The sequence below is a fragment of the Netta rufina genome (assembly GCF_964035555.1).
Source record: "Netta rufina genome assembly, chromosome: 3".
In the NCBI taxonomy this organism is placed as follows: domain Eukaryota; kingdom Metazoa; phylum Chordata; class Aves; order Anseriformes; family Anatidae; genus Netta; species Netta rufina.
Window position 1 is genome coordinate 114601813 of NC_140125.1, and position 24791 is coordinate 114626603.

The 24791-nt window shown below is 42.7% G+C and overlaps 1 protein-coding gene across 2 annotated transcripts in view; it reads left to right on the forward strand.

Moving 5' to 3' along the window:
* EVA1A (eva-1 homolog A, regulator of programmed cell death) overlaps window positions 1-24791 on the forward strand; it is a 200923-nt gene that overhangs the window by 94743 nt on the left and 81389 nt on the right. For both annotated transcript variants that reach the window (XM_084283590.1, XM_084283591.1), the window contains exon 5: window positions 6124-6267. In XM_084283590.1, the coding sequence (XP_084139716.1) occupies window positions 6124-6267 (144 nt within the window). The remainder of the gene's footprint in view (window positions 1-6123; window positions 6268-24791) is intronic.

Consider the following 24791-nt stretch of genomic DNA (forward strand, 5'->3'; position numbering starts at 1 on the left):
CTTACTTCAGACTTACTGTTACTGTCACAGAATCACAGAATTTCTAGGTTGGAAGAGACCTCAAGATCCTCGAGTCCAACCTCTGACCTAACACTAACAGTCCCCACGGTGTTGGCATTTGTGAGTATCCTTTGCTGTGACACATGGGATCAGGATAGTATTTAATATAACATGCACAGTTTGCACTTAGCAAACAAACAAGCAGGAAAAGAAAGGAAACGTTGCCCTAAATGAGCATGCCATCAAGTGCAATGAGAGTGCCGCATCAAGTCTTCCACTTCTGAAGGTCTGGAAAACATGACTCGCGACCATGACCCAACTCTGCTCTACCACATTGCTGGGCTTGGCTCCCCTGCATCATTTTGAGTGGCTAACTGCTTCATTTTATTCTCCATTTTATTCCCTCTCTGAGCTCTGGGAATCGGTAATTGGAGGTGAAGCCTTCTGACCTGGAATCACTTCCTGAAAAGGTACCAATATACTTGGAGATCTCTTCAACCCAGCTCCCTAAGGATTTGTTTACATTCAGAAGTTAAGTTACCTACATGCATGTCAAAACAGCTAGCATGAGTGATGCTGAGTGTGTTTATAGCCCTGAGACATGGGGAGGGAGGTGGAGTAAGGGGTGGTGGTGGCGGGTGTAAAAGAAAAGACCAGGTTTTCACTTCTAGAGCTTTGCATGACATGGTGGTGACTGTGATTTATGAGGATGCTGTAGCCTCATCTATCATTCAGCCATCTCTCAGATGTATTATTGATATCTTCGATGCTAGTTAATGAGGGAATACGGTTTCTAGAATATGGCATTTTGGCTTCCAACTGAATGACCTCCTCATCACAAATCCTTTTGAAGTGTATGAGGGAGATGGTCCCATTTGGAGGTTATGATGATGCTGTTACATTTTTCAGTACAATGTGTTATGTGAAGGATAGACAAGTTGACAGGTCAAAATAAAAGAGGGGAGACCAAGCTAATTTCAATATAGGTATAATCCTCCCTCAGAGTACTGCTGGCTGCTTGCTCTGGTGTTTCTGGAAATCACAAGACTTTTGTGCTTAAAAGTTGTATGCAGGGAAAATTCTCTGTTGTGAACAAAGGGAAGTTTTCAAAGTGAATACTTTGCCAATTTTTGTGCTGTAGGGTCTTTTTTGAGTACTGTAAGAGAACAGTCATGGATTTGTCATGTAGGACCCTGGTTGAGCTGGCTCTTGTAGCCTGTGTTTATGAGATGACTTTTTAACATTTTTGCACTCACCAGATTTTGGTGCTCATTAGGGTTTGGAGTTCAGTGCCAACAGTAAAGACCTGACTAGATTGTGACTGTTTGCTACAAGAGCCAAGAAAATTGAGTTCTACCAGAAACCTCCACAATGCTCTGCTGAAGTCCAACTGGTAGCCAGTTACAATAAGTCAATAATAACCACACACAGACCAATATTGCTTAAGATGTTTGGTAATGGCTTGAATCATGGGATGGAGTTTGTGGGTGGCATCAAATTGAATGGCAATTGTTACAGCAAGTGGTAGGGATCTCAGAGGAAAAACCTTGTGAAACCTTGTGAAGTTAAGCAAAGGCAAATTGCACCTGAATGCAATTTGTACTCTGCAACAGTACAGGCTGGGTGTCAGAAAGTAGCTCTGCAGAAAAAAAAAGACCAGGGTGTCCTGGAGGGCAAGCAGTTCGGTGTGAGTCAGGGTGAGGTCTCATGGCAATAGTGGCTAAATGGGTACTGAACTGTATTAGTAAGAACATAGCAAGCACATCAAGGAGAGGGTTTATCCATTCTATTTGGCCCTCCAGTACTTCATTTATGTGCAGTACTGGAGTGTTCAGTTTGGAGCTCCCAAGACAAAGACAGGTGTTGAAAAACTGCAGTGAATCTAGCAAAGAGCCACTAAGATAGTCAGGGGGCTGGAGCACATGGCATATGTGGAGATGCTAAAAGACTTGAGTTTCTTCAGTCTCTCTGCTTAGGCAGGGATGTCATTGCTGGTTTTTCTACTCCCTAATTGTTAGCTAGATACAAGACTTTTTGGAAATGAATAGGAAAAAAAAAGAACAATGGAAAAAAGAAAAAAAAAACAAAAACAAAAAACCAACACAAGTTACAGCAATGGAAATCTGATTAGATATAAGGAAAAAATTCTTCACCTGGAGATTGGTTTAGCCCTGGAACAGGTGCCCAGGGAAGTTGGGCAATATTCATCTGCGGAGATTTTCAAAACTTGCCTGGGCAAATTATTGAGTAACCTGATGTAACTTCAAAGCTGTCCCTGCTTTGAGCAGGAGGTTGGACTGGATGAGCTCCAGATATTGCTTCCAACTAAACTGTTGGATGGTTTATGTGCTACAGTCCTAACAGGTGACTCTTGCACTGTATATATATTCAATATTAAGGTTTCTAAAAAGCCCATAAAAAAGAGGCTTTTAAAATCTTTTTAAATCTACTTTCGATGTTAGGGATTTTCATCACTATCTGTAATTGAAGCATGTAGAGTTTATTCTGCTTTCCACTCATTTTGGCTAATGCAGGTGGAGCTGGAGCAGTCTGGCATTTGGAGAGTCAAACATTACATTACTGGTGATAGTTAAGTGAATAAGGATGGCTGGTCTGTGCCGTAAGAAGCTGGCTGTCTAGGTCTACCTGTGTGCTGGTAAACTAGCACTGCCAGGGCCTGGACACTGGAAATACATCCTTTGTGTTGTTAAGTTGTAGCATGGTCCATACCGTAGTTTGTTGTCTTGGCCCTAAAAACATTCTCCTAGGCAGTCCAGAAGACTGTTGGAGATTGTATACAGAGCAGGGACAGCTCCCATTGTGTTTTACCACCCCATTTTGGAGGGTATTTAATAACATGGATGTGGGTTGTTCCAACACAGCTGGCCTCAGGGCTGGGGAATGGGCCAGGGTCGGTTTCCATTTACCAGCAAACATGTTAGCCAAACAGTGTAGGCTGGACCTGGGCACTGTTAAAATACAAATAGGAATTGCAATGTCAGGGCCTGCTCTGGCAGATGGCTCTCTGCTTGGATATTATAACTCAGGCTACATCTGCATTGGTAGGTGGGGCTGGGGAACACTTGTGATGACTAGAAAAGCCAGTGATGTTAGCATGAGGGCATATGGCAAATAAAGCTGTTAGCAGCATTTTCAGTGTGCTAAATCTACAGATCCAGCACCTACAGAGTCAGTCGAGCTTATTATAGTGGAAGGTAAAGCCTGTAGCTTGTAGCAGCTAATTCTCACAGGAGGAGAACCCAAAGACTGACCATTTCTGGTGATGGTTGCAGAAGACTTGTGATGCCCCTCTCAGGACCTGTAGAAGCTGTATGGGTAATTCTCCAGCCTCCCATGGAGGTGGTATGCTCCTGTGCTGGGGGTGAGGCCCCTGTGCAGACAGCCCTGTGGAGTCCGTGAGAACAATAACATAAAAAAAGAACAAGCACCCTCCGTGAAATCCTCTGCAGTGCTTAGATTTGATGAGTTTCTCTAACTGGACATTTGACAAAAGACAATATAGCAGGATTGCTGCATGCCAGATGTTTCCACTGGAATTTCTGACACTCAATGGATCAAAAATCCCCTAAGGAAGTTTGGGTGTTTCAGTATGAAAATGCTCACACGGGGCCCTGTTCTTTTGTCATTTGCAGCATGTGAAATAAAAAGCTGCCTTTCATTTGAGAAAAAGACATGTTGCCCTCTGCGCTTAGTTTTCTGTGACCTTCCTGTGTCTGTCATTGCTTCGTTGTTGTGCTGCTGTATTGCGATATTGGGACAAGGCTTTGGTAGGGGTCTGCAGAGGTGGCCTCTGCAAGTAGAGGCCAGCAGCTGCCCCATGTCAGATCAGAGCCAGCTCCAGATGGCTCCAAAACAGACCCGCTGCTGGCCAGAGCTGAGCCATGAGCAACGCTAGTTGAGACTCTGGGAGAATAGATTTAAGAAAGGGGAAAAAAAAACTGCTGTGCAACAGCAGCTGGAAGAGAGGAGTGAGAAAATGTGAGAGAAGCAGCCCTGCAGTCCACCGGGTCAGTGCAGAAGGAGGGCAGGAGGTGCTCCAGGAGAGGCCCCTGGTGGAGCAGGCTGTCCCCCTGCAGCCCGTGGGTCCCACATGGAGCAGATCTCCATGCTGCAGCCCATGGAGGAGCCCCCGGTGGAGCAGGTGGATGTGGCCTGGAGGAGACTGCGGCCCATGGAGAGCCCCCCCAGGAGCAGGCCCCGGGCTGGAGCTGCTGCCCGTGGGGGATCTGTGCTGGAGCAGTTTGCTCCTGGGGGATGGACCCTGTGGTATGGACCCATATGGGAGCAGTTCTTGAAGAGCTGCTGCCTGTGAGCAGCCCCCGCAGGCTCAGTTCAGGAAGGCCGGCATCCCATGGGAGGGACCCCAGGTGGAGCAGGGGCAGAGAGGGACCCTGAAGGAGTGGTGGAGACAAAGCGTCAGGGACTGACCGCAGCCCCCATTCCCCGAGCCACACAAAGGGAGGAGATGGAAGAGGGTGGATGGGGGGGACGTGGTTTCAGTTTGCTGTTAGTTCTCATTGCTCTAGTCTGTTACTGGTGGACAATAAAGTACATTAATCTCCTTTATGCTGAGTCTTTTTTGCCTATGATGGTAATTAGTGTGTGATCTCCCTGTCCTTATCTCAACCTGCCAGCTTTTTTTTTTTTTTTTTTTTTTTTCCCGTTGTGTTTTCTCCCCCTGTTCTGTCGAGGAGGGGTGTGAGAGAGCAGTGTGGTGGTGCTCAGCTTCCCATCAGTGTGAAACCACCACACTGCTTCTAGCATTCAGTACAGTTTAGGGTTCATTTTTCCTCTCCCTGCCTCCTGATTAGTGACCAAATGGGATCATATTATTTTCTCTGTACATTTTTTCTGTTGCTTTTGGCAACTGCTGATGTTGAAGAAGTATCACCTTGCCAAATTCCCATGGTGGCTGGCCTGCTTGGACAGTGAAAGCAAACTATCAAGGCTAGCACCAAAAAGGTGGAGAGCATGTCTGTACAAAACCTCTGTCTTACATGAGAAAACAGTAGCTAACAGTCTGGTATAAGATAATACTTGAGTAAATATTTACATATGGAGCTTTGCATATTCTGAAGTCCTGATCTGACAAACATTTATTCTTGCATGGAATAAACAAAATTAACATAATATTTCTACTTGCACGGTAGATGGTAAAATTGTAAATATTTGACCTCACAGTAACCCTCCTTATGCTTGGAAATACAGCATCTGCCAAGAGTAGACAGGGATGCTAACCACCTCTGTCTGCAGAAGGGGGGGCGGAGGTGGTGACTGAAGAGTTGAGACAGCTCTCTTGGACATAACATAGGCTAAAAAAGCCTACGAACAAGTACAACATGGAAAAAAATCTATTTACACAAATCAGACTGGGGTTTTATCCTTTCCTGAACGAGATCACAATGTCCATATTCCTTACGCTCACGAGGTGGAAATTTGCTAATAATTTTGCATGTTGCTATGATCAGTTGCATTATCAGCTAAATAAATCTACATGAATTCCATATGAATATTGTAACTGTTATAGCCACATATTTTCTGTTCCTATGACAGTTTCTTAGTTTATGGGGAAGCTTGTAGCGTGTCTGGATAAATGGATTGGAATGAAACTCCTGAGATCTCAGACTTTTTCCATGCTCTGCAGTGACCTGCTGCTGTAAGTCTCTTCATGTTCAGAGTCATTTTCTGAAACAGTCATTGTCTATGGCTCTGTTTCTCCACCTGTGAAAATGAGGATGACAATGCCTCTCTTAGAGTCTTTTAAGAACTTTATGAAACGAATGCTAGGTAAAGGGGAATTATTTTTATTTTGGATAGGCTTTTCCCTTTGAACACAAGTAATCTTTTATTTACAGCCTTCTTTCTGCTCATGAGGAGAAGTTTTGACACTATTCTTTTTGGTAATTCTCTTTCAATTTACCATCAATTAGATGTGTTTGAGAGTCAGATACAGCTCTTCATGTGAACACAAAGATTTTAAAATATTGTCAGAGAGCTCATATGTATGTGCTCTCACAGTCTACATCTGGTAATTTTTTTCTTAGGGAATTTATGATGTGGATGGGTGAATATTCAAAAATAGATATCCTTTTTCCCTTGTAGATTGTCAGTCGGCTACTGCTCTCCAACTCATGATCAAGCGATGTCATGGGAAAAGAAGTTGTAGCATATATGCCAGCACCTATGAATTTGGAGATCCTTGTTACCCTGGCATCCGAAAGCATCTCAATGTCATCTACACTTGTGGTGAGTTGCAAAAAAGCTCTTTAACTCTCATTGGGGTATGAGTTTAATGAACAGCAGTGTGTGGAAAATGACAAGAGTTGTAATTGTGCATAAAAAGTGGTTGAGCTTCCAGTTGGCTGATGGCTATTTTCATTTGGCCAAAAGGGAAAACCCTGTGGATCACTTGAGTTTAATTATGCCTCTTTTTGTACTTACTGGCTTGACAGAAAAAGCAGAAAATGTGGAAATCGTTTTTTTTTTTTTTTTTTTTTAACCTATTCAACACTGCCACAGCAAGGCAGCACAATCTGTCGGTGAAATCAACCCATTCATTGAATGCTTACATCCCAAATGTTAGCATCTTGCTGTTTTATTTCCCTGCAGCAAAGTTGTGGTTATCAGTAGAATCCTTTTTACTTGGTTCTGTACTTCATTTTGTACCAAAGAATAAGACAATCACTTATCCATAATTTTCCAGGACATTAGAACAAAATAGCATGCAAAATCTCCAGGTGAACATAGCAATATTTTCCTAACAAAAAATTGTTATTTGAAAAAAAAAATGTCTTCAGTGGGGATCATAAGTCATATTGTTGAGCAGATACTGTACTCCTAACTGACTAGTCATCTTTGCAACAGAGAAAAAAATTCTTCCTCTCTGAGCTATGTGGTATGAAAACAACATCAGGTCTGTCTTCTTCCAGCAAAAAAAATTTGGTCATTTGTAGCTGATATATTTGAAAATATTTGCTTAAGGGTTTTGTTTGTATAGTTGTTGCTAGGATCAGCTCTGTCTCTCTGTTTCTTTACACATCTACCTGGAAGAGAAATTCTGGTGCTATTTTGAATCTGCTAAGTAGATGGCTGAACCATCTGATATGCTGGCCGTGTCATCAGACAACAACAGATCTGTGGGTCAATCTCCAGCAGCATGCCAAACAGCAGCATGCCAAATCTGCTATATGATTTTTGAGATGGAGTCACTATAGAATTTGTATAATTGCTATAATGTGGTTGATGTGTAACATGTTGAAGAGCAGAGAGAGAGATTTGGGAGCATGAAGCTCTGGGCTCCTGCCTGGCTGTTGTTTCATTTGGCAAGAGTTGCGGGAATGTCATTTTTTTTTTCTTTCTCTTTGCTTCTTTGTTTTTGTTTGAAATGATTTAGCAAGAAATAGCAAGAATATTTATCAAAGCCTTGTGAATTTTCTAGCCATGAAGGTGATATTGTTATGCCAGTTTTATTACACAAGGACTGGAGAGAAGCTCATGCTCATGGGGATATGACAGAAACCAAGGCAACACAGCAAAACAGGAGCTCCATAATTCAAAATGCAGGGACAAACCAAACAAAGCCCCACGATAAATTTCCAAGAAGATACCTCCTTCAAAGGTCTATGCAACCTCCTTCTGGCATTGTGGTCCTTGTCCCAAAGTCCACTACAGAAGGCATTAATCATCTCTTAAGCTGACCTTAGCTTTCCTAGTCATAGCCTAACTGCATCAGGAAATGAGTCATACCTGAGAGCAAAAAATGGCATGTTTGGCTTTTTAGTGGGTGAAACCTGCCTCATCCTTTGAGGTTGTCTATGGCTCCTTTTCAAAACCATGATCTCAGATGTGTCTCAGCTGGATTTTGTGATCGTTCAGACATATTTCTCCCCTCAAATGGCAAAATCCTTCAAAATACAACCCCCAAATTAACTAGAAATCAAATTCCAGTTCCATGGGCTCACGCTGGACAGAAGAAAATTCTGTCATTCTCTTAAAAGAAATGATATAAACAAGGAACTCGATGTTCTTACGGTTTAGAGAACAATTGCGGTTTAGAGAATCTCCTGTTGGATATCTCTTTGTTTCAGGTTTCAATAAAGCTGCATACATTATTGCTCCTGCTATGGTATTCTCCTCTGTTCACAAAACCCATGGGAATGAAAGAGGACAGGCTTTGTCTGATTGGTAAAATGACTCTTTTACCTTTTGGTTTGGGCTTTCTTTTCTATGACCTACATCTTGATACACGTCCCTGTTCCCCACCTCTATCAGTTGTAGATACTGGGTGCATGGAGTGTGGGTTGTGGCTTTGATGGTTTCACTGAAGAGTAGTGAAAGATGCAGGGTAATATTGACATAGCTTGGAAACATGATGGATGTACATTGAGGTTTCTCTGAGCATCACTTCACCCTTTCTCCTGGCTGCCTCACAGAGGTGATTTCATTGCTCTGAGACCAGTCTGCTCACCCTTCTCACTTCTCAGCTGCCAAGCTGTGGCAGAAATGTCCAGCCATGGTTCTGCAGTTTGGACCATGTCACTTGTCCTACCCATGACAAGAACAGACGTGTCCTTGACCAGTGTTACTGAGCTCCTGTGCTGCTTCAGAAGAGGAAGTGAGAGCAAGCCTACTGATGAACATGGTACTGTGGGTAGGAGGATCTTTAAAAAGACATTTCCCATTTGAGAAACTTTACTAGTTATGTGTTCAGGGCAGCTGAACTCTGCTCTGGGGTAGGCTGGAAAGAGAAAAATATGTCTCCTGCTGACAGCAATTTCTAGAAAAAGAAAAATCCATTGAGGGATTAATTTGTGAGGTGACAAAAGGTGATATTAATTCAAAACACATGTGTTGTTAGCAGAAATCATGTCTCTTTTGCTGATGTGGACTTATGACAGGCACTAATATTGGTGTAGGCTGTGTAGAGCAATGGCTAGTGAACAGCAAGTGAGGTGACTTATCTCCAAGTCCTGGTAGGAGAACATCTGCAAAAATCTCTCAGGTCAGCCTTTACAGACTGTCCTTCTCTGACTTGTCAGCAGGAGCTGAGCCCTATCCCTGATCTCCAAGGAGTAAATAGGTAAGGCAACAGCTTTGGTTTCTTTAAACTATTTCCAAATTTCTTGGAGGTTCATTCCTCCATCCCCAATGTTTCATTGGATATAAAAAATCCTGCCAGACATACACAATTTTGTTGATGAATCTGATTTTAAGGAAAGGTGTCATCTAACTTTTTGTCCAGCTTTAGGTTTTTGAATGATTTGTTGTAATTACTCCAGTCACTGGGAATGCTTGTCTCAAGTCAGTATGGCAGGATCAGAACTCCATATTATATCATATCCCTTTGCATTTTTCATTAAACACCGATTGATATCACTTAGCTGAGATGGAAATGCTACGAGCTAGAGTGTATGTACAAGATAATTGAAACAAGCAAGAAACTGGCAGCCCGATGAGATAGCGATCTCGCGTGTGCATTAAGGTCCCATTAGCCCAGCCAAGGAAACAGATGAAAATCCTCCAACATAAAACATTCCAAACCTGAACCTTGGCAGGAGCTGAAATGCTAACGTTTGGTCCAAAGCCAAATTTAGCTAATGGGATGGTGGAGGAGGTGGGATTTTCCAGTATGCGGGTCCCATTGCTGCATTAATAAATGCATTAATTGTTATTTAAATAGGAAAAGGCAAGCTAATTCTAGGAAAGCACGTAACATGTGGTGAGCTTGCTTTCTGAGCATGGAAGCTGTAACTAGAGGAAAATACAAAAATTTTGGCTCTGCTTTTCCTTTAAAATACCCTGAAACTCATAGAGGGTAACAGCCAATAAAGGCAATAATGCAACTTAGAAATATAGTGCAACAAAGACTTCAGAAATCTTTCTCTCTTTCTTTATTATTATTATTATTATTATTATTATTATTATTATTATTATTATTATTATTATTATTATTATTATTATTATTATTATTGGCTGTTAGGTTTCATTTTGTTTGGTTGGCTTAGTTTGTTTTTCCCCTCATCTTCTCTCTGTCCTAGTCTCCGTCACTCTGTCTCTATCTATGTCTTTCTTTGGTATAAAACACCATGCTTGCAAGATCTGCAGGTAGCTTCCTAGTGTCATTATTGCTGTGATTTTTTACTTACTGATGGAAGTTACTGTACTCCCAACCTTTCCCTTTTTCTTAATTGTCCACTTATTACCTTCAAAGATTCCCTTTAATTCTCTAGACATATTTCCTCTCTAGTGTACTGAACTCATAACTCAGCAATGAATTTGAAGACTAGATGAATTTTTTTGCACATGCGTAATACAACTTGCATTCAAAGAAGTGTTTAAGTGTGTGCTTTACTTTAAGTCCCATGCATAAATGGAATGAAAGTTAAACATTTTCTTAAATACTTCCTTGAGTGGGACTTGACTGTATGTAAAGAGAAACCATACTCATAGCACTGTAAGTCAAGAGAAGGGAGCAATCCAGAGTGCCTGCTGCCCTGACTGCCAGACCTGCCACCATGCAGGCAATGGAGACTGCAAATGTGAGTCCTCTGCCAAGTACCTCCTATTCTTTAAAAGCATGCATTGATCAGAAATGCCGTGTTGAGAAAAAAAAAAAAAAAAAGAATAGAAAAGAAAATGAAAGAAAAAAGATAGAAAAGAAAAGATGGGGATTGTAAATTTCTTTGTGTTAGGCATGTTTCAGTGGATTGGTTGTAGGTCCTGGATAAGTGCTGAGTTTTTTGTGCCTTTGTTAGATGCAGGTTTTGCAAAATGGAGCAAATGTGGCCTTGGATATGAGTATCCATCATGTGTTTAGATGTGTGTGTGTCTCCTTGATTCATGCTCAATAGAAAGGGGTCATTGGGCTGAGAGCTAATGAACTGCCATGGAAACTCATAAATTGCTTGAAAATCCTGCAGTTCTGCCGCATTAATAATCCTGCCATCCTGCTTTATGAGGCAATAAGCTGAGTCCCAGAAGCCTCACCCTTTACATCCTGATGAGAGAACTGGGCGGGTTAAAAATAAAACATGACTGCAGAGACAGCAGCTAATGCTGTTTTGCGGTGAGTGGTGCTACTGGGAGACCAAACGTGGCTGATGGGAGGTGGTAGAGATGCTCTGGGGTGATGGGAGTGTGCTGACCTTTGCTTTCTCTGGGTACTTGGAAAAGTAGGCTGGCTTCATTCAAAATGTTGTGTTTAATCAAATACCCTATCAAGTACATTGGACTAGAGGCAGGCTCTGTGTTAGATGAGAGCTCTGAGGTGGTTGCCCTCATGATGATGATGAGGAGAGAGGCTGAAGAGGCACACAAATTCTCTCCTGTCACCTCAAAGGGACAATCCCCTAGTCCATTAACTCCTGTGCAGTAAATCTGTCAATGCCTCAGGCTGGGTGAATATAATAGTCCCTTTTGCTCTTAAAATTTATGAATTCACAAATGTAGAAAATGTATTTTTATCACTGTAAAAATGCTTTTGTTGCTATTAAAAGCAGTGCCCAAGACCTGAAAAAAAGAAAAAACAAAACCCAAACCAAACAAAACAGAAAGAGCAATTCCAAACTTCAAAGAAGAAACAACCCCCTTCCAGACCCTCTTAGAAACAAGGCAACACAGTCAAGGTCTTGCTAGAGAAAGACAGACACAGAATATAAAAAACAGACTTCTTTTATTCAGAAGTTATAAAACTGATATTTACCAGCAAACAAACATTTTAGAAAACCTAATTCTAGGGATATTAAACTGGATGAACAATGTTTGATAATGCCTGTTTAACTGGGATTCTTTTGTCGTACTGTAAAGCAGAACTTGGAGGTGTAGATTTTACATTCATGGCCACATAGTTTGATCTAACAAATAGATAAAGAAAAGAATAATAGTTTAATATAATCAAAAGATATGGTTACTTTCAATGACATGAGTCTGGGTTCAGAGATGGTTTGGGACATCTTTTCAAATCCTGTCTTATTTTCCTAATGTCATAGAAGTTTCTCCAGTATTTTTTGTAGCAAGCCTATGCTTCTGTTCAAGTTACAGTGTTCTTTCGAAAAGCTATCCAGTCTCATGTAATGACTGCAAATAATGAAAAATTCATAAAGTGGAATTCATCTGACCAAGTGTAGACACATAAGCCATGGAGATTTATAGTGTAGACATTCCCATCTGAGAAAAATTCCTTTTACAGGTAATGGAGAGAAACAGCTGCTTCTAAGGCACAAATCATCTCATCCTAAAGTAGATGCCTGAAAGAGATGAACTGCGTATCTGAAGTGACAGTTCCCCTGTACTGGCTATCATGCAGCTTCTGGTAGCTAGCTGAGATATTGTTATCAAGACATAGGACCCCTGCAGTGCAGATATCTACATCTGGTTAGATGGCTTTCAATCACTGTGTTCTTGGGCAAATGTTTCTTTTAGTCAAAATTATCACTGCCATATAATTATAGTGCTTATCTTTTCTTCTTATGTTTATTGGTTCCCACTCCCACTGCATTACTAGATCATAGTAATCATAGTTATCATAGACTTGTCCCAGTAAAAGATGAACTTGTTGCTTGTGTGTTCATAGGGGGATTTCTTCCTCTGTATCATGAGTGCCTTGCACCCCAGCTCAGGGTTACTTCAGTCTCCAGGACTGGGGTTGGAGGAGGATTTTCCTGATAACTGGATTTGCACAGGGTTGAAGTCCACTCTCTACATTTCATCTTTGCAAATTTCCCTGACGTTTCAAAGATGGGGTTGATAGCTTTGCTGTCTTCTTTGAGTGCCTTGCAGGTTTTGATTTTTCCATGCTTTTGTTCTTAGCTTTGTTACAGACTGTTGAGGACTGCAGTTGCTGGTATGGGAGAAGGAGCAGAGTAGGTTTTCATTGGTCTTGTAGCATCTGTTGCCTGTTCCTACAGGCGAATGGATGTGTTGAACCTCTTTTTACACATTTCCATATAGGAAGGGAAAAGCAAGAAGCCTGTTACTCCTTTTAGAACCTCAGACCTTACTTTCAGAAATACTCAGACTTCACACAACCTGTCAAAAAAGCATGTAGTGGTGTAACTAAAAACTGCATTGTGATAGGTCAGACATGTCAGTTTAAGGATGACATTTTCCAGATTCTGAGGCTTTGAATTTTTCATCTTTAGTGATGTTCTGGTAACAGTTTTTGTGGATGCAGTTTCCTGGATCTTAGAGAAGCAAGGAAGGAAACTGCTGGGTCAGCAAGGCTTGTGTAATTTGGATCAATGGCACAGATCTGTTGGAGATCAAGGATTACCGGAGGGCAAAGGCAAGATGCCATCACTTTTGCTGACCAGTGCTAGAGTGGGACACACACTCTAATAATGGTCTTGGAGGTACCTGCTAAGAGCAGAGGCTTTCTGCAGTGGCTCTGTTATCATACATCAAGGAGGAATATGCTGTAGAGGCAAAGAACTGTTTAGGTTTAAGGTTAGGGATTGCACAAGAACGTGGAATTTGAGTGACACGGCCAGGAGCAAACTTAGCTGGGAATTAGAAAAGGCACAAACACCCTAACTAGTTTGAAGATGAAGTTTGGTAAATGAGGTAATGGGAAGCTGTCAGTATGCTGCTCCCGTTTGTCTTTGCTTACTCTACAGCTCACTGTAGCTTGATCTGAATCGTACATCCAGAAGAGTCCGAACATGTCTGGCCTGGCTGGCCCAGGCACAGCAACTCTTCATTACCAGGGCAGAATGAGTCTGTCTGACATAGATTAGGGTAAATAAATATTCTGAGGAAGCAGAGCTCTGCATCTCAAGTGGAGGAGGAGCAGGTAATGCTGTCACCTCAAGGGAAAGACTTGAAAGTCCTTTGATTCTTGCAGAGAAGAAATGGAGATAAAAATCATTGCCTTGGGGATGGGGAGGAAGGAAGATGAGGCTGGAGGAAGCTGAGAGGGAGTTCAAAGGACGTCTTTACGATGATCCTAAGCAGAATGAACAGTGAGACAAATGCTGCCTTAAAATTAGGCAAGATTTGCAAGCCTGCTGCTGTGGTCCTCCATCTTGACCATTATTGAGAAGTATCTATGGAGAAAAAGTGTCCCACAGAGAGTTAAAGTACTCAGAAACCCCTGACCCCCACTGATCAAAAGGTGTGTGCACCTCAAGCCTTTATTACTTTTATCTCTATGTTTTGCTTTGTCTTGTTTTACTTGATAAAGACCGCTGCAAAAGTCATGGGTGAGTGGACAGGGGGCTTGTTGCAAGGTTCCCGTTGGGTTGAGGAAGGGGCTGCTCCAGGGTTGCTTTGCCCAGGGTCTGTTGTGCTCCTGGCTATGGGCTGCTGGAGGTACAGCCAAGGAAAAGCAGATGGATGGCTGTGGTGGAGTGACTGATGGCAAGGATGGCCAGAAGGCAGGTGCTTTGTTTTGTTTTCTTTTCATTCAATTTTAGAAATATTTTAGAACGGACCCAGAATTTGTACTGCAATAATGGCAATGCTAAACTGTAATGTAATCAAGGTCAACAAATCTTTAAAGTTTCTAGACAGATTTGCTTATTGAATGATTTCCTCTGGCATACATATGCACATCCTGGGGCCTGAACAGCAATCTGAACACCAACTGGAGAACCAGGCTGGGGGTGGCTCGGGGGTCTGCCTGCCTCTCCTGAGACCTCCTGCTCTAATGAGGAGGACACACTTTGAAAGCCACTGTGATCCACCCTTAATTTCACCCTGGAAAAGCAGACCTACCTGAGAATGATTGAGCAAGGTGACATTTGAATGTAATATATTTAAAGGAAAACTTTCAGGAAGTATGGAGAGAGATAAGTGGAGCAGAGGTACAATTACATGGACTATTTATATCTTGGTTATTATTATTATTATTATTATTTTTCTGGAAGCATAACCCTGCTGCCCAGACTTTCTATTCTTTAATATAGTTTCTCCCTTAACCATATTCTGTTAAAAGTTCTGACCATTAATAGATTATAGATATTTATTGTTTTATGGTAACAGGCTAGTTTTTCACCTGGGAACCTCATTGAATACCTTCATTAAATAGGGTTCCTGTTGACTCTCCACACGTGTCAAGACCTGCACAGGTTTCAAATGTAGTAATTAACATTAATGTTGCCACATACGAGGTTTTACCGAGGCGGCAGTAGGCAGCCAGTCTGCCAGCCCCTTTCATGCAGGAGACTGCAGGCTACAGGCAGAGGAATGCCTCAGCAATGAAGGGCTGACCCTTCATTCAGCGATCACCCTAACTCCTCCTAATTGAGGTTAATGCCAGAAGCATTGACACCTTGATGCTAACTCATTAGTGCCTGGAGGCTACTGGTGATTGCTGACAGCTCAGCGAAATGCTCATCAGATTAAATTTAAAGGCAGCGTTTGACACCATGACCAATTAAGATATATTTGCATGGCTCACTTATATGTTTGCTTTCCCTTTTTTTGTTGAAAATCTATCAAGGCTATGCCATTTTCTTCTACCGTTTTTAGAAGGATTCACGGCTGGTGTCTTGCTGCGAGCACGTGCACATTTCTCTGCTGTGCACGTACCACTGCCCTGCTGTTTACTGGCCGCCTTCTCGTCTCCTTCTCCACTTCACTGCAAAGCAAACAGGAAATTCTCTGGGATTTGGAAAATCCTTGTTCCTGAACATGAAAAGAGAACTGGAAGATTGGGATGGGGAGGGGAAATAAATAGTGATTTTATGAAAACCACCGAAGATGCAAATGTATGTGGCCTCCGTGATGGGGTCCTTTGGTACAATTGGGGTTGTGAGCTGAAATAGAGTAACACAGAAACGAGCCACTCAGTGGCTCATCAACAGTCTGTGGCCTGTTGATGAAAGGTACGTGGGCATAAGATGTGTATTCAATTTCTGGGAAGTGCACTAATGATTTATATCATGTTGCCTTGCCTCCAGGCCTCAGCAAGGACTGTCCCGTTATGCAAGGCACTCTCTTATTAAGAAGTGGTCACTGCTATGAGTAATTCTGTGGTTACATAGGCAGGGCCAGGCAGACTTTGGGAGAAAGTGTTGCTTTCAGTTTATGTGTGGAGATAAAATTTACACAAGGGTTTGTATCATAGGAGCTAAATCTAAGATCTTTCAACATAATGCCTTACCCATGCATGCCTCCTCCTTCCCCAGTAGCTTATTGATGGTGGTGACTTTCTTAGATGAGTAGATCCACGCTTAGTTCTGCAGGTGGACTTTTCACCATGCACTATTTCCTGCCCAATCCTTTCTTGCACGAGATGATGAGAAAGCAGCAGGATGTGGCAAGTACATTTCCATTTCTTTCTTCACCTGCCAGGAACCTGAGCTGTGGCTTTCCAAGGCCAAAACAACCAGGGGAGCAGCTCCATGGCGCTAACACCCTCTGCCCTGCATGGGCTAGGCAGGGAGGGAGGATGGTGCTGTGCCTCATTTGCGTGACATACATGTGACTTACATGGCTTGTATGACTTACCTGATTTAACATGGCTCAGTGATGGACATGTAACAATCAAGAGGATTTCTTTTGTTCCAGTCCATTCTCAGCTGGGAGAAGCAAAGTGTTGATAGGGCACAGAGGGTGTTGTTTCCATTTCTTCCCTCTACCTGTGAACATGCTCTGTCCCATTTGACCCTTCAGAGGCATGGGAAGAGTACAGAGAGCCACTCTTTTCTCCCTCTCTGGACATTTTATTCTCTTCCTGCCGGTTCTCTGAGCCCTGAGGTATAGAAATTTTATCTTCTGGCTGTATGGAGGCATTAGGGTAGGCTTAAACACTCCTGGTATCTTGTCATCCCCTGCACTACTGCTTATGGTTGGGAAGATCCAGTTAGGCATTTTAAGAGTAGAAGCCCCCAAAAGGCTCTTTGGGTGATGTCTGCTCAGTTCAGATGACCTTGCAGGATATCCCTCAAATTACGGCAGGGAGGAGATTGCTGTGGCAGCTACACCCCAGCAGCCTCAATCTTCTGGAAACTTCCCTAAACATTCATCTACTTTTCCTACTTCTATTTCATGACCTCAGTTTATTCAAAGTGTACACGCCCAAATGGTTAATGCCCCTTGAGACAGACACTTCAAATACTGTTGACAGTGGCTACTTTTCGGGTCCTGTTTTCGTCATTGTTTAGCTAAGCCATTCATGTTCAACTCCTTTAATCTTGCCTCATAAATCAACCTGTCCAGTCTCTCAAATGTCTTTTTGTTGCTCTTTTCCACAATTACCTATATCTTTTAATGAACTCTGAGCAGGCTTATGACTATTTTTTCCTGGGGGCCAGCAGAGACTTGCAATTTCTTTGCCATATATTAACAATGGATGCTGTTTGGGCTTCATGCAGTACCAGCACTGCTACCTGGCAGCAACAGCCAACTCTCTCCGGAGTTTCACTCTCAGGTATCCTGGTGCTCAGTATTTCACTTATTTCCCCTCGCTTAGGCGAACAAGGAAAGCACCAGCTTCTGAATGCTGGAGTAGGAAAGGATTTCTGCACAGGGAAAACAGGGTTATGGGGGACAGCATCAGCATCCCTTCTGGCTGGTTGTTTTCCCAGCTTTATAATACAAAGGCCCGAGGCCTGAAGGATGACTGATACTGCATAATATAAACAGTGCAGCAAATCCTACTAAATCCCTTTAGAAGATATTTAACTAAATTCCTAACCCATGAGGCCACCCTGGGCCATCTCTTATCTTTAAAAGCCATCTCACAGCTGCCTGCAAAGACTCTGGAGGCTGGCTAATCCGAGCAGCTGGACCCTTGGTGCCTTCAGGGAAGGAGTGAAGGAGGGAGGGCAAAGATGACTTGGAGATCTTGTTCTCTGGATGGTGTCACTCCATTGTGGTCCAAGCTACAGCCTTAAAGAGACAAAGATACCTGGTATGCAGCTCCATCTGGAGTATAACAGACTTATTCCCTAGTTGGCCAAAAGTTGCCTCAACCTGGATGCTCTCAGTGGCCTAAGGAGTGTGTATCAGGCACCGCGTAGTAGGTGGGACTTGCTCTGTCTAGTCCCTAGATCATATTTATTTTCTTCAAGCTTTGATGAAATTGTAGCATTTCTTTTCAAAGAAGGAAAAAAAAAGCTCTTAGGATATAAAGGAAATCCATTTTTTAATGAAGGTACAGGGAAAATTAGAAGGAAAATGGATCAGTTCATAAAAGGGCAAAAAACCTAGCACCTTCCTTCCCCTTTCTCTTTCTTGACAAGAATTGACATTTTTTTCCCCCGTTTTTTTTTTGGACAGGCATAGCTCAGTGGATAAGCACTGGCCTTAGACCAAGGAGCTTTCTTTTTCACCCTGATTTGTCACCAGCTTTTTGGCAGTGGGCAATCACTTGGCTTCCTCCTGCCTCGTGTAGTTAGACTTCAGGTCCTAGGGCTGTTTGCTCAGCATCTGGCACAAGAGAAACAGAAGCCTCACCACCTCCTGTGGGCTTTCAGTTTATTCACCTAGTGCAGACATGATCACACAGATGTGGTGAGTCTCTGCTTTCAGTGCTTACGGTTCCTGTTGAACTTTATTGACATGAAGCTTTGGAAAGCTCAGGTGTTAAGCTTCTGCCTGACATTTCCATTGTTGTCACAATAATTCACTCAGCCATGAACTCAATGACTGTCTCACATTCCTCCTTTATGTTTTGTTTCTCCTGGAGTATTATTATAATTATTGTTACTATGAAAAATGACAAATATTTAATTCCATTCTCCCTTGTTTTTTCAGTAAAAAACCCAAACCATTCAGTGTTTATCCCAGGATTACATACTAATACACATTTCTTGATGTGCTCTATCTTCATCAAAGAGTCCAACTTCTGCTATGTGAAAGTTGTACCTTATTTCCCAAAAGTTAAGAAAGGCAAATTTTCTCCTTTGTGCTATTAAAGATCATCAAAACCTTCTGCAGATGCCTTGGGTATCAGTGAAGAATGCAGAGAGCATCAGCCCTGCGCTGTGGCTCTCAGTCAAGAGGAGCGAGCCACCTAGTAAACTGGAGTTGGAATGTGTGTAATGGAAATTTTTTGTTGGATATTTCTTAGCCTTTAACCCTATTAATAAACAATGAATTTGCTTTCCTTCCTCACCGTATAATTCTTTCTCCCCTAAATTACCTTTAAGTAAAAATTAGGGTGCCTCTGACAGTTGGAAAATGAAACAGTGAAGGTATAGATACTGGTTTGTATTTTTGTTTTTTCTTTCCTTCCCATTCCCATTCAGTGTTGTCAGGGCAGTGATTTTCTCCTAAGTAACACTTAGGCTTATGCATATGTTTGCATTTAATTTCCAGATGGAGACGCAGGCTTCTAATAACAGTACAAGTTGCTGCTTTATAGATCTGGATGACTGACTGACCTTTGTTTTTGCAGCTGGCCAAGAGACTCTGCCCCATACTCTGGGATGCCAACACACTCATGGTTGAGCCAGGCTTTTTGACTTTCAAGCTAGACTGGTGCAAGAAATGGCTTACCTCTCTCAGACTACAAAAGGGTTCAACAGCTCTCTACATATGTGAGGCTGGCTCACTCCTGAATTCAGGATCGTATGAACTGCTTCACTTTTTGGCATTATGGCTCTTCATAAATGTGTTTCCTGAAGTCTTGAGTGGATAGGTTTTATTCAAGGAAATGTATTTAATCATTAGCACTGACATTTTGGTTAGGGTGAAAATATTTTCTTAAGTGAAGGGACTTGTAATGATTCCTCTTTGTTGCCCTGGAAATGCTCCTCTGCAGACCTCTTGGAGGGAATGCTGTGTCTCTAGCTGCATCTCAGGTGTCTTGTCCTGGCGTGGCCATTTGTGTTTCCTGATGGAACTTACCAAGCAAGTCGTAGATCTCAGTGCAGCCAGATCCAGCCCACAGATGCTTTTGAAGTTCAAGACTAAAGGTTTGGACTAGCAGTGGATGCAATCTTGAGTGTAGGTGGAGGGATGGAGTACTGAGTGCGTGGACATATTGATCTGAGTAGGAATGCAGTTGCAAATAGGTATGTTATTAAACACAGTCTAATGCTGACCAGATGTAGTCGTCTACATTATAATCAGCTACATATGGACTAGATGCCCTGGCCTCCCTTTGTAGTCAGTATATGAAAAGAAACGGGCATTTCTAGGCTGCAGTTCATCTCATTTTTATGTAGACATCGCAGGCACCTTACAAGTGCTTATTTCTCTCTGTGGTTTACTGAAGGAAATCATGGTGACTAAATCAAGTGTGAGTTTCTGCATTGCTAACGTCTAAAGCTAGATCAGATAAGTCTCACCTTGAATATGTTTTCTAAAAAGTTACGTATTCTCAACAATTGTCATTATTTTCCTTAAAGAGTTTTCAAACCTCACAATACTTAAGTCCAGATCTATCGTCTTGTTGGTTGTGTTTGCTAACTTGCTTCAGATCTTTTTATTAACTTACAATTCTTTAATGGCTTTGTGTCTTATTGCCAGAAAATTCAAAAATTAGGTATGTAATACCTGCTTTCAGGAAATCTGTCTCTCCTGACAGGTTCTTATTCTTTGGTGGGTTTGTACCCAGTTTCCTTGGATGTGATTCAGTTTCTGATACCAAATGTAGTTGCCTAGAGGTAGATGAAATATCAAAGTTCGTGTTGTAGCCAGTGAGCCTAGGAAACTTCTGATACTGACTGCTGTACCTAGAGTTCATTTCCCTCTGTATATGTTCACGGAGATGTTTTAGACAATCTGTTTTGTTTATAGGTTCTACCTAATATTTGCAAACCCTGCCTTTGATGTTTCAGCCCAGGGCCTTTCAAAAGCACTGTGCACTCAAGTTTAACTGGATGGTGGATATTTGCCGAGCTGAATTGTTCTCAGACTGTAAAGACGTGATCAGTCCTGACATCAGTGGGAGCTCACACACCTAATACCCTTGTGGATGTTTACACTGCAGACATATAAATACAGGTGTCTGAATCCTGGGCTGACTCCCACCCTTCTTGTCACAATGCAAGGAGGAAAACCTGGGAAGTGTTTATCTTTTTTTCTAAGGGTTGTACTAGTCCTAATATAGTTTCATTGCTCTGGCAGCCATCCCTGTGGAGGACAGCAAGAATGCATGAGAGAGAAGGCTATTTATGTTGCTATTTCTTTCTTATTTTTACCCATCTTTGAAAACAACAGATCCCAAAAATGGACATGGTACTGTTATCCCACTTATGGCACAGAAGAGCAAAGAGCTTCATCTCTATTTTAAGACATCAAAGGAATCCATGTCCTTCTGAAGGGCATTTCCTTTTCTCAGTCAGTGATAAGAGAAAAACTTTCCCATTCTTTTCATTTCAGCTGAAACTTACCCAGCTCAGAAGCAAGGGTTTGGAGTTAGGACTAGGGTCTGTAACATTGAAAACATGCTAATTTCCAACAAGTAATACTTTGAACCAACCCAAGAACAGCAACTTGTCCTGTAGTTAAAAGCTCCTGGAGGTGTTTATGCCCTGTAGTGTATAACAATAATGTGTAGTGCTCTGAAGGGTCTGTGTATTGCACACCAGCTTTTTGGGAGATTCGGCCCCATGGAAGCAGCTGGGGTGACTCCAGTTGTCCTGTTCCTGGAGCTATGTTGCCCCAACAGCCTTATTCAAGCATGGGAGGTCTTGCCTGATTTAAGGGACATACTCTGGCCAAGCCTGCAAGGAGCTGCTTGCTTGGACAACTTGTGTCACCTGGAGAAATGTCAAGAAAGGGGGAATAAATATCCCCATCAACACTGGGAAACTCTTCTCTCCAGCAAAGCAGAGCATTTAGTGCATGCAGCTTCCAGTTAGGCACAGACAGCATCCTGGGAGGCTCTCAAGGGACTTTGCAGCCCTGAACTTGGCAGAAACCAGCAGAGCCTGGCTAGAACTTTCTCCAGTTGGCTCCGAGCCCTTCAGCACCATCTGCTAGCAGACGTGTTGCAGTGTGCCACCCCTTTGCCACTCCACTATCCCTGCCCTGATGTGCTCTCCACATACCAGGCAAGGGACTTGGGAGCTATGGGGGTTGGTTCGGTGCCCACTGATAGGAAACCCCTGTGCTGGGGGGAATCCCTCCAATGGTCAAGCCCTTTAGTATATTAATGTAGGTATATGCTGGATTTGACCTCCAGATCAACAAGTTTTATTGGTCATTATTCTTCCAGTCCCTCTTTGTTCACTCTTCAGTATGTCTGGGTTAACAAGCTATTGCATTCATCAGGCTGGCATGCTTAGAAAGGATCCCTGCTCTAGATCAGCACAGTTTTCCTGCTGTAAAGGACAATGGTGCTGCAGAAGAATCTCTTGCAGGAAAAATGTTGAGACAGCCCAGACCTTGTGTGATGCAGAGTGAGACTTGATTTGGCCAGGGAATGGGCAGCAAACTTTGCACTGGGGAGGGTTTTCCCATCTTGGCTCCTGTCACAGTGGGAGAGCAAGAGTGGGATATAGGAGGGGGCTGCCCTGCCCCCAAAATATGCCCCATTTTTGCTCTAAATCTGTTCTCATATATTTTCATCTAGTTCTTTATCTTGTTTTTGTTGCCACAAGGTTGCAAAGCAAATCCTGCTAATGCCAGTTAGCACATCCAGGGCACAAGGATGTCTTCTCTCTGATACTAATGACTTTGCCCATGATTTCTGAGCCTATCTGGATGGAAAAATAAGTTGTTGGACAAAATCCACCATTATTTAGATTGGCAATGGAAATAAAGCTGGTCTAGTTTGATAACTTCAAAACTACAGACTCCTCAGTGTTTCTTTTGGACATTCACATTCAATTACCATTTATTTCTTTAATAAAAAAAATCTAACACTTTTTATTAAATGTTCCCAGTTCAGTTTGAACTCTGATTTGCTTTGAAGGTGCCTGGAACCAGATCCTGTAGCCAGAAGAAACTGCAGCATTTCTAGTCATTAACAAAGAATGAGCCTGAAAGAGGCTTTGGGTCTCAGAAATGAGGTGCTGGAGATAATCTTTCTAATCAAGGTTTGAATCCCTTCTTAGACACGAGCTATTGCAGCAAAAAAGGCCAAACTCCCCAGGTGTGCTGAGCAAAGTAAGTCAGTGAGGGGGTGATGTCTTGTCTGAGTGGTTTGTAGGACCTGCTGCAAAATCTTTCAGTGAAGTCAATAGGCTTTGAGTCAGGTCTTAAATGATTCTATCCTGCAATAAACACAGGGGAACAGCAGTAATTGTAGATCACAGTGTCCATTTTGGTCACTATGATGTTATTATAACTGATTCCCAGTCCACAAACACACCCTGTTTTGTTAGCTTGCCTAGCAGCTCTCATGAACCAAACATACTGTTGAAAGGGAGCTACAGATAATGTGGTTTTCTGAGCCTTTCAAACATGTTATAAAACCAGTAGAGCCAAAATAATCATTATTAGTAAGCAGGCAGTCTCGAAGCCTGAGTCTTAATCCACTGTGAGTATAAACAACCTGCCTTTGTGCGCATCCTCCCTGCTTTTAGTGACTAAGGTTTTGCTGTGAGATTAGGGGCTGAAGGTTCCAAGATGATAATTTCAATTGTGTGCCTCTTGGTGTTATAAAGCCCATAGACCAGAAAATTTATTGCTGAGATTTAATTGCAAACTCCCTGGAGTAGACAAGGGTTGTGGACCTCGTGATAAATAGCACGTGCTAATATTTAACAAATGATAATATAGACCACAGGAAAATACAAAAAGAGGAAAATGTATTCCCAAGGACTGATAACTAATGCAAAGAGCCAAGGAACAGTTAGGGAAAGGAGGGAATGTCTCCAGCTTCCCTCTTGCATAGGTAAGTCACTGCTGTCCTGATACACTGCACAGGGCCCTGTATTGATCCCTCCAGAACCAAAGGCACTCTTGGCAATAGTGCAGGATACACAGACTCCCAGTCTGATATTTTCCAGCCCCAGCTGGAAGGTGATGGAGGCTATATTTGAAGCAGCTGAAATGGCCTGTCGCTAGAGCTTGACTGGTTGTTTACAAGGTTTCTCTGATGCTTTTGTGCCATCCGCTCCTCCTTCTGCTCCGTCCACAGGGTGGGTATTTTATAAGACCATTTTCCTGTCACCATCTCCCAGCTAAGAAAGAGAGCTAAAAAATCCTCCTTCTTCTTGCATCCAACCAGCAAATCCATATCCCCTCTACAAAGCTCCCTTTACCTGGGATATGCCTTCCTGGAAGACTGTAAACACCAACAAGTGTGCATACAGATGGGACCATTCTGGTGAGCACGGTGCCAAGACATGTCAGGCCTTGAGGCATGAGGGTTTGCACAGCTGGGAGGTGGTTGTAGTAAGCCAGGGGCTGGGGTGACCTCCAGCCTCTTTTTTTTTCTTGTTGTGGCCTTAAACGGAGGCAGCTGGGAGGTGGATGATGCCGACCAGCTGTGTCTGCTGCCTGCGGTCTGGCACGGGGATGGGGCCAGGCATGGTGAATTCCTGGTGGACAAGCAGGAGGAGGTGAGAGGGAGGAATGAGAGGGAGGAATGAGAGGGGCAAGTCTCATCCTAGAGCTGTGATGGGTCTGCAGAGGATGGGGCTATTTCTCCCTTTTTTGGCTGCAAAAGTCCATACGTACTTCAGGACCATATTCTGACCCATATTCTGGGCTTTTCACCTAAAATATTATTTGCAGAGAAGCTGTTTATTCACCCCCAACCCTGGCACAGTGCAACACAAGCTGGCAGTGTGCTGTGGGTCATTGAAGAGCTGGTGTGTGCCTTTGCACTGTAGCTTTGTGCCACAGCAGTGATAGAAAATGCCCACTTTGTGCATTGCTATTCTGCTTAATCCACAGCTGAAAAGAGAGCTCAGAGTTGGAAGAAG